Raw genomic sequence first — 17,750 nt, forward strand, 5'->3', positions numbered from 1 at the left:
TTTTTTTTAAAGATTTCATTTATTTATTTGACACAGAGAGAGGGGGATCACAAGTTGGCAGAGAGGCAGGCAGAGAGAGAGGAAGAAGCAAGTTCCCCACCGAGCAGAGAACCCGATTCAGGGCTCGATCCCAGGACCCTGAGATCATGACCTGAGCCGCACCCAGCTGCCCTATTGCGTGCTTTCAATCATTTAGCTGTTCATTCAGAAATGCTTATTGAATTCTTATCATGCATCCAATACCAAAATAGACCTTGGGAAAACAACAGAGAACAAGACAGACTTAGTCCATACTGTTATGGAACATAAGACTCCAGTGGAATCTTTTGAATGAATCCCCAAATCAGTATCTTTTTTCACTCATTTCAAAAAAACAAAAACAAAAAAACCCTCCCATGCCCTTATGAAGAGAGCCACATTGTTGTTATCCCTGATGTCCTGACCTGACTCTGGAAATTATAGTTTACCTCAATGATTCATTCATTCATTCAGCTGAATGGTATTCCTCGCTTCCTGTCTCCAGCAGATCTATGTCTACCAGACATCAGGAACTAAAATTTCATGGTGAGAGAACTGATACTATTATACAATTTAAAAATATTTGTGTTCTTCTTATGTAATCAGGGATTTTAATAAAGGAAATAACCCCCATTTATTGCTCATCAAACTGCTGAACTCTCTACTCAGTGACCTTTCCATCACCCTTTCTGATAGAAAAGATTTGTTGCCTATTTTCTACATATTTTTGCAAATAATTTGTTTGAGGCATTATTGTTAGACTGTTGAATTTTATTAGAATGAGTCCAGTTACTTCATTATTTTACTAATTTGCTGCTCACAGGGAAAGAGGCAAAGTAAAAACCAAAAAACAAAAAAGCCACAAATGGGATATGGTGAAATGCTTTGCAAAGGCAAGGTATTTATTTTCACTTTTCTGGTCTAGTTTGCAAGGTAAATAATAACTGATTTCTTTTGCTGAGCCTACTTTTCCCTCCAGTTCCTGCCTTCATTCTTTGCTTTTCCTTTTCCAGTCTTTAGGATTTGGAGCTTTATAGGATTAGGATCTGAAATTACTTCCTAGCACTCCATGAATGGCTCATGTGAAAGTCCCCAGTAACTTCCTTGTTGCTAAATACAAGTGAAATTCTCTTTCCTTACCTGTAATGGAAACGCTGTGGTACTTGTTCAGGCTGAAAACCTTGGCAGCGTCCCCGACTTCCCTTTTTCTATTTCATCCTTATTCCATTCTTCAGCAGATACTGTTTGCTCTGCCTTCAGAAACACATCCAGAATCCCTCCATTTTCCATCTGGTTCAAGCTATTATTATCTTCTGCCAAAACTACTTACCTGGTTTCTCTGCTTCCTCCCCTACTTATCTTATATCTGTTCTTTGGATTTGTTCTCTTTGTCTGGAGAACTGATTGGCCCAAATAGCTTCATGGTCCAATATCTCACGTCCATCGGGTCTTTATTCAAATGTCACCTTCTCAGTGAAGTCTTCTCTGGGCACCATTACTTAACATTTGGAAAAACAGACACTCATTCTCCTTACCAGCTTTCCATTTCTCCATTGCAAATACCATCTCACATACTATATGCTTTCCTCATATACCCAGTTATTCTTCATCTTCCTCTTTCCCCTTCCATCAACCAGCGTTTCTGAGTGTTTTATTTCCCTGCAATATCTGCAGTTCATAGGGCATGGAGTATTAAGAATCTGGCTCATAGAAGTACCCAGTTATTTGTGGAAAGGGAATAAATTTTGTTGTTAACTAGGATAATTTTCTATTAGGTCAGTGATAGTTAAAAAGTCTTGTTTTCTATAATCATCGTTTACTGAAAGGGAGAATATTATGCTTTCATATTTAACCATAATTTAAAAATAAAAACTATTTATTAAAGGCATTAATGAGTATTAATTCTATAAGCACTCTTACTGGTTTGTGTGATTTTAACTTACTTGGCTTGAAGAGTTCAGAGTTCATTTTTTAAAAAATTTTATTTATTTGACAGAGAGAAATCACAACTAGGCAGAGAGGCAGGCAGAGAGAGAGAGGAGGAAGCAGGCTCCCTGTGGAGCAGAGAGCCCAATGTGGGGCTCGATCCCAGGACCCTGGGATCGTGACCTGAGCCGAAGGCAGAGGCTTTAACCCACTGAGCCACCCAGGCGCCCCTCAAAGTTCATTTTTTTAAAAATACTTTATTTACTTACTATTTGAGAGAGAGATAGAGTGAGAAGGCACAAGCGGGGGGGGGGGCAGCAGAGGGAGAGGGAGAAACAGACTCCCCACTGAGCAGGGAGCCCGATGTGGGGCTCAATCTGAGGTCCTCAATCATGACCCGAGTGAAAGGCAGCTGCTTAAAGGACTCAGCCACCCAGGTGCCCCCAACGTTCATTTTTAGATCATTTTTTTATTCGAGTATCATTGACACACAATGTTACATTAGTTTCAACTGTACAACTTAGCGATTTGACAAATTTATAGATTATGCTATGTTCACTACAAGTATAGCTACCATCTGTCCCATTATAGGTCTTTCTTTTTATTAATGTGGGAGTTGTTCTGGAGTTGCACAATGCAGATCAAGCTCCTGATCTTATAAACATTTTGGGAGGCATCAAAGTAAGTAGAACATTGACATCTTGGGATATGATAACTCCTCACTTGTTAAACCAGTTTCTCCTCAGCTTTTCCTCATTGTTCTTATTGTCTCATGTGTTGAATATTACAGTATTATTATTATTATTATTTTTGTTTTTATTTAGAGGTTAAGTATCCCTGTCTTTGTGATTGCCCTTTCCTCAGGTCTGAAAAACATCATTGTGTTTCCCAAGGAAGCTCTGGAATCCTTATTCTCTCTAAAGTAGAAAGGAAATATTAATAAAAGAAGGACTTTGGGACAATTTAAGTAAATGAGGACTTTAAAGTTAAAAAGTAGGCCACTAGATTAGCATGTAGAACTCTACAGTTGTGGCACGCAGGACCACCAGACAGATGCCAAAGGACAAGGGTTTTTCAAAACCTAGTTTGGTCACAATTTTTTTCCAGGGACTAATGCTGCTCTGGGCCCCAAGAGCTCTTAAGCAGGAGTCAAAATTATACATGAATGTGGAAGTCATTAATAACTTTTCCATTATATGTGGGTGGTATTTGTGTGTCAGTGAAGAAATATTTGGTATATATGTAGCTCCATAGGGTCTTCTAGGATAACATAATTTTGTAGGAGAACTGAAATGGATAAATAGAATATCATATATATATATATATGTATATATACACACACACACACACACACACAATAATTTTAAGAATAGATTGAATATAAAGATACCTCTGAAGGGCTGGAAAGGATTTTATTTATTGGCGAAAAAAGTTTCTAGAATTATAATTTGGGACTCAGCAATAATTTGAAACAAATATTTAGGATAGTGAGTGGTTCAGAAAAACACCCAGAAGACTTTTAGATGTTGGTGTTTACTCAGTCATCCATCCATGGAATTTTTCTAACTCCGCATAACCTTTTAAAGAAACACAGTCCATACTCAGACTTCTTCCTGGCCCCAAACCCATATTTCCAACTCTTTTCTTACCATTTGCCTTCAGACAACCTCCAACCACCTCAAACTCAATGGAATAATGATAATAGCCATTACTTGAGAAATTACCATTTACTTGCCAGTATTATAAATGCTTCATGTGTGTTAGCTGATTTATTCTTCAGAACAACTCTGAGTTGGTTCTTTTATTACCTTAGCTTTATAGATGAGGAAACTGAGACTTTAGGAATTTAAGAACGTCTCCCAAGGTCACACAGATATTAAGTGACACTCTTGTGTACAAATCCCATGTTCTTAACCACTGTTACTAGTTTCAAAATGGAGTTCTTAGGTGTTCTCTCAAACTACTCCTTTTAATGTTTTCCATATGTTATCGAATGTTATCACTCTGCATCCAGTCAGATTCCTAGACTTGCTTCTCTTCTTCCTTTCCTGCATTGGAATACTCATATCTATTTCTTCCTTTTGCATAGCTCTTGGAATCATTACTGCAGCTATCATAGTTTAGGTTCTTATCTCTTGTCAGCTTACTAACTTGTCTCTTTGCCACAAGAATTGCCCCAAATCTTCCATGTTACAGCTTAAGTGATTTTACTGACTGGTTGTATTGCCAAATCTCTTTTCTGCTCAGGATCCTTGGATAACTTCCTATCTGTGGTATAAATTCTAATCTGGGGGAGCCTGGGTGGCTCAGTCAGTAAGTGTCTGCCTTTGGCTCAGGTCGTGATTCCAGGGTCCTGGGTTCGAGCCCTGCATTAGGCTCCCTGCTCAGCAGGAAGCCTGCTTCTCCCTCTCCCACTCCCCCTGCGTGTGTTCCCTCTCTTGCTGTGTCTCTGTCAAATAAATAAATAAAATCTTAAAAGAAAAAAAGTCTAATGTGTTCTGTATGGCAAACAAGACCATTTGTAATCCTCTCTTTGTCTTCACGTACATCCTTCTTTCCTGCCTCTTCCTTTTATCCTTTCCATGTTTCAGCCATATATTACTTCTTAGAGTTCTTGAACATATACTATTTCTCCTATCTGGAATACTTTCACTCTATTCTCCCCTAGAGCCCATTTCATATCTTCAATATAGTGGTTATCATATGGGATGCTAAATGAATGTTTGTCTTTCCCCATTTCCAAGTGCACTGCAAGCTTTCTGAAAATTTGATTTATGTTTTACTTATCTTTATATTCTTTATATCTCAACTTATCTTTATATAGTCTTATTTACTTCACACATAATGTATTTTATAATTTGTTATAGTACAAAATGTACCTACTGGCTCATAAGCTCTGAATCAATCAACAGATGGATGGATGGTTGACTACACAAGTAAACACCATATCAGTAGGTTTATATTTGGTTTTGCAAGTGAGGGAACACTCTTTAAAAACTGAGTGGTTAAGGAAAGTAGGAGAGATGGCTGTCCGATTGGATAGGTTAACACAGTGGCATGGAGTTGGAAGAGTTTTCTTTTTGTTGTTTGGAGATCTGTGGGTGCATGGCATATTTAGAAAACCCAGATTTTTTTTTTTTTTTTTGTGATAACATGCAAAATGGTTTGGATACAGAGTGTTGACTGATTTGCTTAAGCTTTTTCAACCAGTTAGTTACCAGACTTGAATTTGAGTCGGAGTCTTCAGTTTTACCTATTTTCATATTCTGCAGGTGTAGAATATACTATGTGTAGTCCAACCATCTTATTTAACCAATAAAGAAAGTAAAGAAAGTATTAGGGCAGTAATCTGTTCCTGGTTGCAGAGCTGCTTAGGGACAGAGATTTCCAATCTCATGCTTTCTTCACTGTAAGAAGCAGTGTTGTGTAGTGGTCAAGAAGCTCAGTAAACCGGTTTTCTTGGACTTAAATCTCAGCCCTGCCATTTACCAGCTCTGTGGTTTGGGAAAATTCAGTAATCTTATCTGTAATATGGGGGAAAGTATCCACATTCTAGGTTAATGTGAAGGTTAAATAACTTAATATAGTAAAGTTGTTAGAATGGAGCTATCACATAAGTCATATGTAGATATTTTAATCCTTTTTTGATAAAAAGGGGCAATAATAATGCTTTCTCCTCCACGCTGTTCTCACTGAGACTGCATTATAGGATCTATCATGCTGTATTGTCTCATGCCTGTAACCCCTCTAGACTGTGAGTTTTTAAAGGGTAGAGATCTGGGGTGCCTGGGTGGCTCAGTTGGTTAAGTGTGGAACTCTTGATCTCAGGATTATGAGATCCAGCCCTGTGTCAAGCTCTGTGCTCAGTGCTGAGTCTGCTTCTCTCTCTCCCCCTCTCTCTACCCTCTCCTGTTTGTGCTCTCTCTCTTTCTCTCTCTCTAAAAATAAAGTGTCGAGATCTTGCTATAGTCAAGGACTAGCATAGTACCTGGCATACAAGAGACATTTGATATGTCTGTTTTTAAACAACGAATGAAATTTTTTATCTTAGAAAATAACAATTAGATAAATATTTCAATGTCTTTGACACTAAAGGAGAATTCATGGAAAATTTTTGAACTGTCATGTTGATAGAAAACATAGTAGAAAACTGGAGAAAATTGTACTATGTATTATTTAGCCAAGGAGACACTTAAAGTATCTGGTTTGGGCCATCCCCACTGTAGGACATCTTATCCTGATGTAATTGTTAACACTTCAGTTGTTTTTTGTCAAGCCATAAGATCATATGCTTTCTACTCAGACTTTTCTGAATAAACATGAGGAAGCCCAAGTATGAAGCAGGATTTTTATGCATCACTGGTGATAGAAATACTTCAATTTTGGCTTGACCAGTTTCAGTCTTTTAAAATTTTCTCACCATAGTACCAACTTTGAGTTTGGATGTGGTGGTCTTTTTTTTTTTTTTTAATTTTAATATAATTAAATTTTTTTTATTATGTTCAATTAACCAACATATGTTCAATTAACGATCATTAGTTTTTGATGTGTTCAATGATTCATTAGTTGCATATGACATGGATCTGGTGGTCTTTTTTGTTTGGGAGCAAACATTTCATCTGGCCACATGAACAAATTAGAGATCAGTTACAGCACAATATAGAAAGTAAGTGCTTTGGAGACAGATAGCCTGGGTTGAACTTCTTCTTCTTCTTCTTTTTTTTTTTTTTTGGTTTGTTTATTTATTTATTTATTTATTTATAGCATGAGAGTGGGGAGGGGTAGAGGAAGATGGAGAGAGAGAATCTCAAGCAGAATCTGCACAAAGTGTGAAGCCCCATGAAGGGCTCGATCCCCCAACAGGAGACCATGACCTGAGCCAAAACCAAGAGTCAGACACTCAACTGACTAAGCCACCCAGAAATCCCGCCTGGGTTGCATTTCTGACTTTGCTGTTAAGTCACTGTGTGATTTTCAGTGAGTTATTTAACTCCACTCAGCTTCAGCTTTTCCATATGTAAAGAGCTTAAGGCATGCATCATCTCACGGTGAATATCTAGAATAATTAAAATAATTATATAAAATACTTGGCACAGTATCTGACATGTAGTAAACACTGAATACATAGTAGGGGTTTTTTAAAGTTTTTATTTTAATTCCAGTTAGATAACACACAGTATATTATTAGATTCAGGTGTACACTGGATCTTCACCAGAAGGCCAAGAAGTGATAGATTCAGGTGTACAATATAGTGTTTCACACTTCCATACAATGGTAAGTGTTTATTTAATGGTGGATGTCGCCATTCATCAGTTTGTTTAAGAACTACCCTAATATACTACTATGTATTGTCTACTAAATAATTATAGATATTTTAACCAACCGTTTTTAAGAAAAGGGCTATAGTTAAGAGTAACAAAGTATGGGTAATTATGTCAAACTATCTGTATCAGAATCCCTTGTTAAAAATATAGGCTCCTTGTTCTCAACTTAGTTTACTGGTTAAAAATCTTTGGAGATGGGACCTAGGAATGAGATAATTTCAGAAGCACCCACAAAAGCTTATTTTGATGTAAATCACCCATGAAAAAACTTTAAGAAATATTTATTTACAAGGTATATGTTTTCTTGAGAATTTTTAATTGATTTAAATATTTAATTGAAACCAGCATGGATGATGCAATAGATGGAAAGTCTTACTTAATTTGTTAGTATCTGAAATTATAGGATCTGCAGTTTTGGGGCAGTATTTTAAGGTCATAAGAAAAGCATTCATTCTTTTTAAAACATTTTTATTTTAATTCCAGTGTAGTTAACATACAGTCATATTCATTTCAGGTGTACAAAATAGTGATTCAACACTTCCATGTAATACCTGGTGCTCATCACAAGTGCACTCCTTAACCCCCACCACATATTTCACCCCTCCCCACCTCCCCTCTGGTAACCATCAGTTTGTTCTCTGTAATTAAAAGTCTATTTCTTGGTTTGCCTCTCTCTCTCTTTTTTCCCTATGCTTGTTTGTTTTGTTTCTTAAGTTCCACGTATGAGTGAAATCATATGGTATTTATCTCTCTCTGACTATTTCACTTAGCATTATTCTCTCTAGCTCCATTCATGTTGTTGCAAACAGCAAGATTTCATTCCTTTTTATGGTTGAATAATATCATGTTGTATATATGTACCATATCTTCTTTATCTATTCATCTGTCAATGGGCACTTGGGCTGCTTCCATAATTTGGTGTTCTTTCTGTTTCTTTCAGATGTGTGTCATACTGTCTTTGGAATATCTGATCATTTGTCTCTCTTCCAGACTGTGAGCTCCTTGGAGTAGAGACTTTGGATTTTCAGTTTCTAGCACAATATTGGGCCCATAGGAGGTATTTAGTATATGTCTTTTAAATGAATAAATCAATCCTTATGTTTCTCTCTTGATTTATAATTGTGTTTTGAGAGGAGGCATTGAATTCAAACAAATAATTGACTTTCTTACCACAAATAGAAGAGCAATTTCAGTTGTCCAGTTTTACCCTATTTTTATTAAAGTTGAAGTAAGATAATATTTTTTATCTTTTAAAAAAATTTTATCTATTTTTTGAGAGAAAGAGAGTGCACAGAGGGAGAGGAGAAGCCAACTCCCTGCTGAGCAGAGAGCCTGATGCAGGGCTTGATCCCAGGACCTTGAGGTCATGACCTGAGCTGAAGGCAGATGCTTAACCGACTGAGCTACTCAGGTGCCCTAATAATTTTTTTTAGCATAATTAAGTTTTTCCCCCTACATTTGCATAATTGCCTTATATTTCTTAATTTAGTCATTGGCATTTAATTTCTCAGGAATGGATAATGCAATAGGAAAGCTAGTTTTGGGGCACCTGGGTGGCTCAGTTGGTTAGTGTCTGATTCTTGTTCTCAGCTCAGGACTTGATCGTAGGATGGTGAGTTTGGGCCCTGTTCTGGGCATGGACACCTCCTTAAAAAAAAAAAAAAAAAAAAAGCCAGTTTTAAGTTTCAGAAGCCTAAACTCAAAGGATGCACTGTTTCTAAATAATAGCATTGTAAGGAAAGATGAAGAACTAGGTTATCCATAGCAAAAGATTCTCTGGAGTGGAGGAGGGGAAGAATTGAAAGGAACAAGAGCTTTAGTTACCAGTGTACACTCTTGAGAAAGGACAATGTATTCTTTCTCCATTAGTTGGGTACCTGTTGAGGTTGGGGGAGAGAGAGAAAATAATAAATGATTCAAATAATTACATTTAATATTATATATCAATTATACTTCAATAAAAATTAATTAATTATTTAAAGATACAAATAAACAACTGAGTACCTACCGTGTACTAGCAGTTATACAGGAGCAAACAAAACATGAACCCTACACTCAGAGAGGTCATAGTTTAGAAGAGAAGAAATATAATACCACTTGACAAATGATTAAGCAAATATATGTGCAACAAACAGAGGTAGACCAGAAGACAAAATGATTAATTTCTAAAAGACTTTTCCCCCTTTATAAAAAAGATCTAAAATCTTCAGGGAATTTCTTTTGTGGAAAGAAAATCTAATTTTCCTTTACTTGTTATGTAAACTAAAAGTTTATGCATGCCTCAACTTACTACATCTCCAGTTATCGGCCTTTAAGCCTAATCATCACTGTTTGTCAAATGGTCCTGAATGTATTTCTATTCCTAACCTGAAAGTAGTCAACATCACACTTACTACAGAGTTAAACTTGTAGCTAAATAATCCTTAACTTGTCCTTTTTCTATACCATGTTTTGAAGAATTACAATAAAATAATCATTACTTATGTGTTCCATGTTTTCAGGCATACAGCATAATGTTTCAACATTTGTATACATTATAAAATGATCAACACAATAAACCTAGTTACCAAGTGACACTAACCAAAGCTATAACTTTTTTTCTTGTGGAGGAAGTTTTAAGGATTACTTCTTTACAATTTGCAATACTGTATTATTGACCATAGTCATCATTGCTGTACATTACACCCCCATGGCTTATTTATTTTATAATTGGTGGCCTTCACGCATTTCACTGCCCCCCTCCAGCAAATTTATTGAATTGAGTTGAATTGGGTTAAGATGCTAACTTCTAGTACTCAATCTCCAGAGTAGGTCTTTTTTGAGTATTTCTGTATGGGTAAATTGGAGCAAAGAGTGATAATCAAGTCTTTGTTTCAGTTTTCAGGATTGGAAAAACCAGTCATGAACTAAGCAAAGTGGAACTTCGGGGTTCTCTTAAATCTGGACATTTGCCCAACATTGGAGTGGGCTTCCTAATTACTATTTCATATATTTCTTTTTTGATCGTTGATTGCTAGAATCATGCCTATCAGGTTGGTGGCCAAGAACATCTGTAAAAAGGAGTAAGATTTGCCACCTTTCTATTCTAATGTTATACAATGAGGTTCTTGATGGTATGCCACATTTGGGAGTGGGCATTCTTACCTTTCCTAAACGGTCAGATGTCATCATTTTTTAAGTTGTCAAGAAAGAACAGTTTGGGTATTTCTTGAATTTGTCCAATTCAGCTAAACAATTTTAGACTGATGAAGCTATTAAATCTACATAAGATACTTTAAGTTGTTCAGAACATTTGTATATATCCCAAAGGATAGAAGTACCAAGGAGTAACACTTAAGTAAATGATATGAACAGTGCTCTGACACATTGACATATGTGAAAAATAGTCATTTAAAAATACTCATCTTCAGCTAATATTATTATCAACAACATAGTATTAATGTTCAGAATATATTTCTGATCTTGTTGCCCACCTCAAGTTTAGCTCTTTAATACTAAGAAGGGTCAAAGCAAAGGACTTTCTGATCTAAGCCAGAACCCAGTATTACCATGAAAAAGTGTTTTCTTGAAGTGCTAGCATTGGCAATAATGTTTAGAACCCAATACTACCAGGATGAAAAAGTGTTTTCTTGAAGTGCTAGCTTTGGCAGTAATGTTTAGAATCCAGTGTCTTCTTCAAATACAATTAGATGTATCAAATAAAATATCAGATGCCCCCTTCTCTAAGATAAACACTGTATTAATGTGCATGTCTTAACCCCTAGGGCTTAAAATAGCAAAAGGAGGTAGGGACTGAAAGGATATTGGCTCCATGCTGACTTGCATACTTGGGGGGATTAGTAAAATTTGAGGTCAGCAAGAGTCCCGGGATCCAGGAAGGAAGCTCACCATGGTGGCTGTGTTCCTTTAATATTGGCCACTCCATGGGCAGCTGGAAAGGAAGGTGGCTCTTCTGTTTAGTGCTCTCTGTAATTCCCCTTTGCATGGTTGGCTTGTGGCCCATTACTACTTTTATTTCATTCTTCAGAGAGGAAAATTCCACATTAATATTGCTCAGTATGACAGGAAATAGCATCAGTAGCACAGTGCCTCACACATAGTAGGACTGACTGAATGAAAATTGTACTATTATCTCATTCCAGTAAAATGTCTGGAACATTCAGTTTCTTGGACACATTTAGTCTTTGTAATACTTAATGTTATGTTTGAAATTATGGCTGTCAAATTGTGCTAATGAAATCTCACTGGGTTTCTAAATAAAACAAGCTAAGGAGGAACTAATTTTTAATCTAGGATCCAAGGAAACTTAACTGTAGTGGAAAGAGTGCTGGACTTGGAGAAATGTAAAATTTACCCGGAGGAATTTTTCAAAAAACATATCCTCAGCTACTTCCTTTCTTAGCCTCCACTAAGGACATACCAGAATCTCCAAGGTAAAGAGTATACAGTGAAGGGGGAGGGGGAGGGGAAGCTGGTCGTACAAGTAGGAGTTTCTCTTCTCCAACCTCTATTTTTTTCACTTTCTGAGTTTGAAAATGAATGGAGAAGTTGATTTCCTAGGGCCTGTCTATAAAATGCTATGGTTTTGTTAGTAAAAATTCCACTCCATAGTGATGCTTTTCTTCTCAGAAGTTATATATCCTATACTTACCTTCTTCACTGGGACTTGTTTATTATGTGGAAATATTTTCTGAGGATATGGGTCTTAATTCTAAAGTCTTTTGAGTGTAAAATAGAAGTAGTAGATTAAATGAGGATCATTTTCTTTCCCCACTTTTCTCTTTGCTAAGCTAGCAAAAATACCTTGGATCAGAGAACTGTAGAGATACGGGCTTGCTTGATCTCTAGACGTGCAATGTCTCTGTTGAAACTCTGGCTAAGTCCTGTTACATTGATAGTAATAGTAGCTCCAGCATATAGTGAACACTCAGGAAATAGTTGTTTCAGCAAAGTACCTATGTAGTTTAATAATATACACTGTAGGAAAATATTGATTAAAAATAATTTAAGGGGCGCCTGGGTGGCTCAGTGGGTTAAAGCCTCTGCTTTCGGCTCAGGTCATGATCTCAGGGTCCTGGAATCGAGCCCCGTGTTGGGCTCTCTGCTCAGCGGGGAGCCTGCTTCCCCCTCTCTCTCTGCTTGCCTCTCTGCCTACTTGTGATCTCTGTCAAATAAATAAAATCTTAAAAAATAATTTAAAATACTATCTTATTTTTATTTTAGATTTCGGAACAAAAAGTCAGATTTTTCCTAGTTACATTTGAATTCTTTTTGAACAAATATAAACTGGATGACTTAGAGTTTCCTAATGAGATAGAAATAATTCTTTTAGAGAGGTTATCACTTTTCTACTAATAAGACGTTTGTGATAATCTGCTATAGTCATTTGAGTAGAAAGAGAGCCTTTATTTATCAATCCGTGGTAGAAAGTCAAGTTGGGCCCCAAATTAGCAAATTCTCAATTAACACCTTGTTATTTAAGTCCTTGGAATCATCTCTGTGTGTTGTGCACAAAGTTGCTACTCAAATATATTAATCATTATGGTTTAGAAAAAAAATGTTTTCTTATCATCAAAATAATAGTTCATTGTAAAGAATTGTATTGAGAAGGTAAACAGATGAAAATTATTAATAATTCCACCTATGAGGAATGTTGTGGAAAATTTTGGTGTGTTACTGAAAATAATTCAGTATTCATTCCTGCCGATGATTGCCTTTTAAATCTGGTGAAAATCTTATTTAAGATAAACTATCTGAATAATTTTTCATCATCCTTGTTTAACCCCTCTTCATTTGTAACCTCATACTCAGCCTGGGATTCAATGATTCATTTGTTTCATTACTTAAAATACTCTGGATCTATAATAAATTCTAGGAAATATGTGATCACTCAGCAGCCATTATCAACTTCTTTTCCCTAGAAAAGAGCCCCTCTGGCTCATTTTCTCCCATGGATTAGAGAATCCCTGTACTCCTTTTTTGCTGAGACTTTTAAGGCAAAAGGGTACATGCTTAGGCTACTCTTGTCAGGTTCATTGTCTTTTCAAAATGCTTTAGTATCTTGATAGTTGCTACTATCAAAATACTTTCTTTCCTTATTATTTTTGTTGGGAAGTCATAGAAAAATATATTTTATTTGTCATAGTGCGTGACTTACCCAAGTTTCTTATAATCAAAATATTGAAAAGTATCTGTCTGCCCAATTCTTACTGTGTCAACAATGACTAGTTTCAGTCTCACTAAGGCTTATCAAGTTTGGTGTCATCTTATCTGTCTTTAAAAACCCCATCTACTCAGAGCAGGACATCTAGTACCCCTTATTAGCATCCTCTTGTTTGAATTATGTCTCATATGGGGTCTGGGAATGAAGTGATGAAGTGCCTCAAAGTGTTAAAATCTGGCCGAGCTGGTTGGAGTGTACCTTGGATGAGTCTGTGTAAGAAGTTGGCATCTTACATGAGATTCTTAATGTCCATTAGACTTGCAGCCTTTCAGGCTGTATTTTATACCAGTAGCCAGGTGTGGGCAGTGACACAGGGCTTGGGAGATCTCTCTTACCGGCCCAGGGATCCAAGGCATTCAGTGCAAAACCTGGCCAGCAGCCCGAGTGAGTAGGAGCCATGTGACTCTGGTGAGTTGGAGTGTGCAATTGCCTCCTGCTTCAGAGCTACCTGATCCGAATACTAAGCAGAGCGAGTGCCGGGCTGAGTGTAGGACATTGAAGACACTGCAGAGAAAGGTGCTTATTCCAGAGGCATTACAAAACATGGAGATTAAAGACCAGGGAGCTCAAATGGAGCCGCTGCTGCCTACGGTAAGAGACAACCTGCTGTCACAGATTAACCGTGTTTGCTGCAGAACCTGTCAGCAAGCAGTCGGCTGGCTAGATGCTGTGATCGTACTTTTGGGGTGGTGGATAGCTCCCATGACATATGGACAGGGGTCTCCTCCCATCTCGGGTGACTGAAATGCATAACGCAAAGCACATGATTTTTTTTCCCCCTCTTCTCAATATGGATGCACTATGGTGATGAAATGTCTCATGTTTGCTGCTGTTTGAAGAGATGGCTAGGTTTTAGCAGCAGGGGCAGCTGTGTGTCTCTCTTCCTGCCTGTTTCTGCCTATCTCTGTTTCTCAGGCTGTGCAGTGGTGGCTGAAGACCCTGCAAAGAAGCCCCCCCCCACCTTTTTTTTTTTTTTATCATATTCCATTCATGTTAAATTTCCTCTCTGTGCCTGATCTCCCGGCAGGGAGGTAAGGGAATCTGCTGCTGTTGCAGCTGTAGAGATTTAGCCTGCAGAAACCAGGGGAAAGGAGAACAGGAGGATATGTGTGTGTGTGTGTGTGTGTGTGTGTGTGTTTTCTGTCAGTCTCTTAAAAGGAAATGTGTCATGGGTCACATACAAAGAAGGTATGCATTTTGGGGGACAAGCAGACAATTTAGCTTTGAATATCTGAAAGGTTCCTGAATTGTTATTTTAGAAAAAGCCCGTTTATTTCTGGATCTTAAGACACCTCCCTAGATATAATTCTTGGGTAAGTAGTTGGTTTGCCTACCCTCTCCACAGTCTCTCTGGCTGGCTTACAGACTTTGTAGCTCTTCAGGCAATATCTTTCTCAGTCTGGAGCAGCTGATGTTGCTATGTTCGAGAAAAAAAAAAAGAAAACAACAACAACAACAACAACGACAACAGTATTTTCTCGATGCAACAGAAATGCCATATGTAAGCTTCCAGCCATTTATCAGCATTATCACAGCTCAGAACAGCAGAAATCTCCTCCCTGCACCAAATCAGGAAGAGGGGCTGTTCTCAGCTCTGTGTTACTCAGGTTGGTGACCCACCTTGCAGACTAGGGACTGGCAGCAGGCTGTCCATTTCCAAGTCCATTCCGAGGCTTTGCACACATCTTTACATCAAATGATACCTCGGAGGAGGGGGTGGGCAAATTCTGGGCCACTGTATTTTTAGGGCCTTACCTCTCCTGCTGGGCTCAAAATCTGCAAAAGATGCCAGTTTGCATCCGGAATTGGCTGTGGCTACTGAGCATGCTCAGTTTTCCTCAGGACGCTAGATTTGAGCTGGGAGGGAGCAGGAGGATGGGAAGAATGCAGGCATCACCACTGCGAATGGAGCCTAAATAAAGATCAGGGCAGTGAGGGGAAAAAAGGAAGCCTATCAATTAGCCTGCCTACTTAAAAGTAGAGACATTTCTTTATGGATCAAAGCAGAGTTATTTTATGAAAAGGAGAGTAAAAGATTTGTCTATCTTCCCAAACTTGAATAGATACATAAATTAGGGTTCTGTGGGTACTCAGAATAAAGGATGGCAAAAACATCAGAGAACTATCATTTCTTAGATAAAAGGATGGAACTATACATAGGAATTGAGGGATGGAGATTTAGGAAAAGTTAAGATATAGGGAAGAAACGTTTTTTGGGGGAAGGTGTTTGGAAGTTGTTCTAGAAAGGGAAGCTGAAGTCAGTTTGATGTGGCATATGAGTTGTCACTTGTAGGGAACACTTAAAGGGTTTGGGACAAAATGAGGATTAACTGGAGGAATTTACAAGGGGATAACTTTACTGGGCTAGATGGGCAATCAGTGTGTGACTTAAAGGAACAGAGAAAATACAAGTGTAGCTAGAAAAGAAGGTTTATAATCAGTCTGATGGAAACTTGAAGAGTCAAGGTTGCATTTTATGTGGATAATGGCCAGTACAGAATAGTTACATAGTTACATAGCTTAATGGCAAAAGAAGATCATGCTAGCAGTTCATTATATGAAAAATACACTTGAGAGACTAAAAAGGATGCTGAATTACTGGCCTACTTTGATATTTATATAGTATTTTCAGCTTTTCCAATTGCTTTTATACCTTTTTATTTCTTTTAGTTTTCAGGACAATCATGTTATATAAAGCAGATTTTATTATTTTATTTTAAAAATGAGAAATTGAGGCATGGGGAGTTGGAAGAACATGTCTAAGGTCACACAGTATTAAGCCAGGACTGGAATATAGGTCTTCTAAAACTAGTTCAGAAAAAAAGCACTTTTTCTTTTTTCTTTCTTTTTTTTAACATTACATTATTAATCAGGCTTATCATAATCAGATCCTGGACTGGAGTTTTTATACTTGAAAAAGAAAGGAAGAAATAGCTTTGGACTCTGTTCTAGAAAATTAATCAGATGACTTTGCAAATAGTTATGTAAGAGGCAATATGGCATACTATTTAAAAGCAGTCTAGTAGGTCTCATTAGTAAAGATAGAATTAATCTTTTGAAAGTATGAAGCTAGGAATTTAGGATATTGCATAGGACTTCAAACTTTTCATTGACATTCAGAGTTGACTTTGCTTCTAGGAGTAACCTGACAATCTTTAAATTATTAGACCATGGAAGAGACTTCTAGGAGAATATTTTTATAACAAATATTTTTATCTCATGCCATTTAATTTTGGGTGATATTGTAGTGGTTCCATGTTGGATCCCTTCTAAAATTCTGCCTAAAAGGAACTCATTTCAACTTGAACTTGCTTATAAAACTGCCCTGAGGTGTGGAACTAGAGTAAAGATCGCTTTTTAAAGGTAATTTGTTGGTATAGCCTAGGGGGTGGAAGATAGCACCTTTTAAAATGCTAATTCTAGATTTCCAAATGGCCCAGTTTATTGCTTTATTTGGGAAAAAGAAGTTATGAAAAATCTTTATTATTAAATTGGGGAAAGGGAAATGGGACTAAAATGTCTAAGTAACAAAAAGAAAACATAACTTGGCTAAGTAATATTGGTATTTTTATTTTACTTAGATGTAATTTAGATTATAATACTAATTTAAGGAAAACATACTCTCGTAGTAATGCATAGTAAACACGTAGTATAGTTATACATAGTAATACATAGGAAGCAAGATGCGTTATAAGAAACCAATTCTCCTTTTCCTCTTTATAACTTGGATTCATACTCTACAATGGTGAGTGACTATAGAAATAAATGTATGTATAGGGTGCTAAGGTTGCTGATGAGTGGGAGAGTCTAAAGCCTACAAGATTAAGTTTATATTAAAAATGTTGAGGTCAGATGAGGAAGTGAGATAATTTTTGATGGAGAATTAGAAGATACCTGGATAAAAGTCTGGAACTCAAATAGAGTCAGTGAGCACAGCCACAAAAATATTCACACTTCCAGGTGTCATTTCTTCCCAGCCTTGGGATGATGGTTGTTTCGGTAGTCTAAGCTGGGCATAGACAGACTACAGTGCATTGCAAGATGCTTCGAGTGAATGGGGACGTGTGGGTGCCACGTTCTATACTTCGTGTAGAGAAACTCCCCCCTTCCACATGTTCACACCTCATAGAATACCTGACACTTATCACTTGGCTTTCTGTTAGAATACCACTTTCAATCTGCATAGTAATATTAGTTAAGTTTTATTAGTTTTTAGGTAAAATAAATGTAAATTAAAGTTCTAATATATTGTCTCACT

At 37.1% G+C, this 17,750-nt stretch overlaps 1 protein-coding gene across 1 annotated transcript in view; it reads left to right on the forward strand.

Annotated features, from left to right (window-relative positions):
* Positions 1-13,868: 13,868 nt before the first annotated feature.
* The window catches only part of SLC4A10 (solute carrier family 4 member 10), a 301,713-nt gene continuing 297,831 nt past the window's right edge, over positions 13,869-17,750 (forward strand). Inside the window, exon 1 of the mRNA XM_046019396.1 lies at positions 13,869-14,083. Coding sequence (XP_045875352.1) covers positions 14,036-14,083 — 48 coding nt within the window. The 5' untranslated portion in view covers positions 13,869-14,035. The remainder of the gene's footprint in view (positions 14,084-17,750) is intronic.

The sequence above is a fragment of the Meles meles genome, chromosome 9 (genome assembly GCF_922984935.1).
Source record: "Meles meles chromosome 9, mMelMel3.1 paternal haplotype, whole genome shotgun sequence".
NCBI classification, from domain to species: Eukaryota; Metazoa; Chordata; class Mammalia; order Carnivora; family Mustelidae; genus Meles; species Meles meles.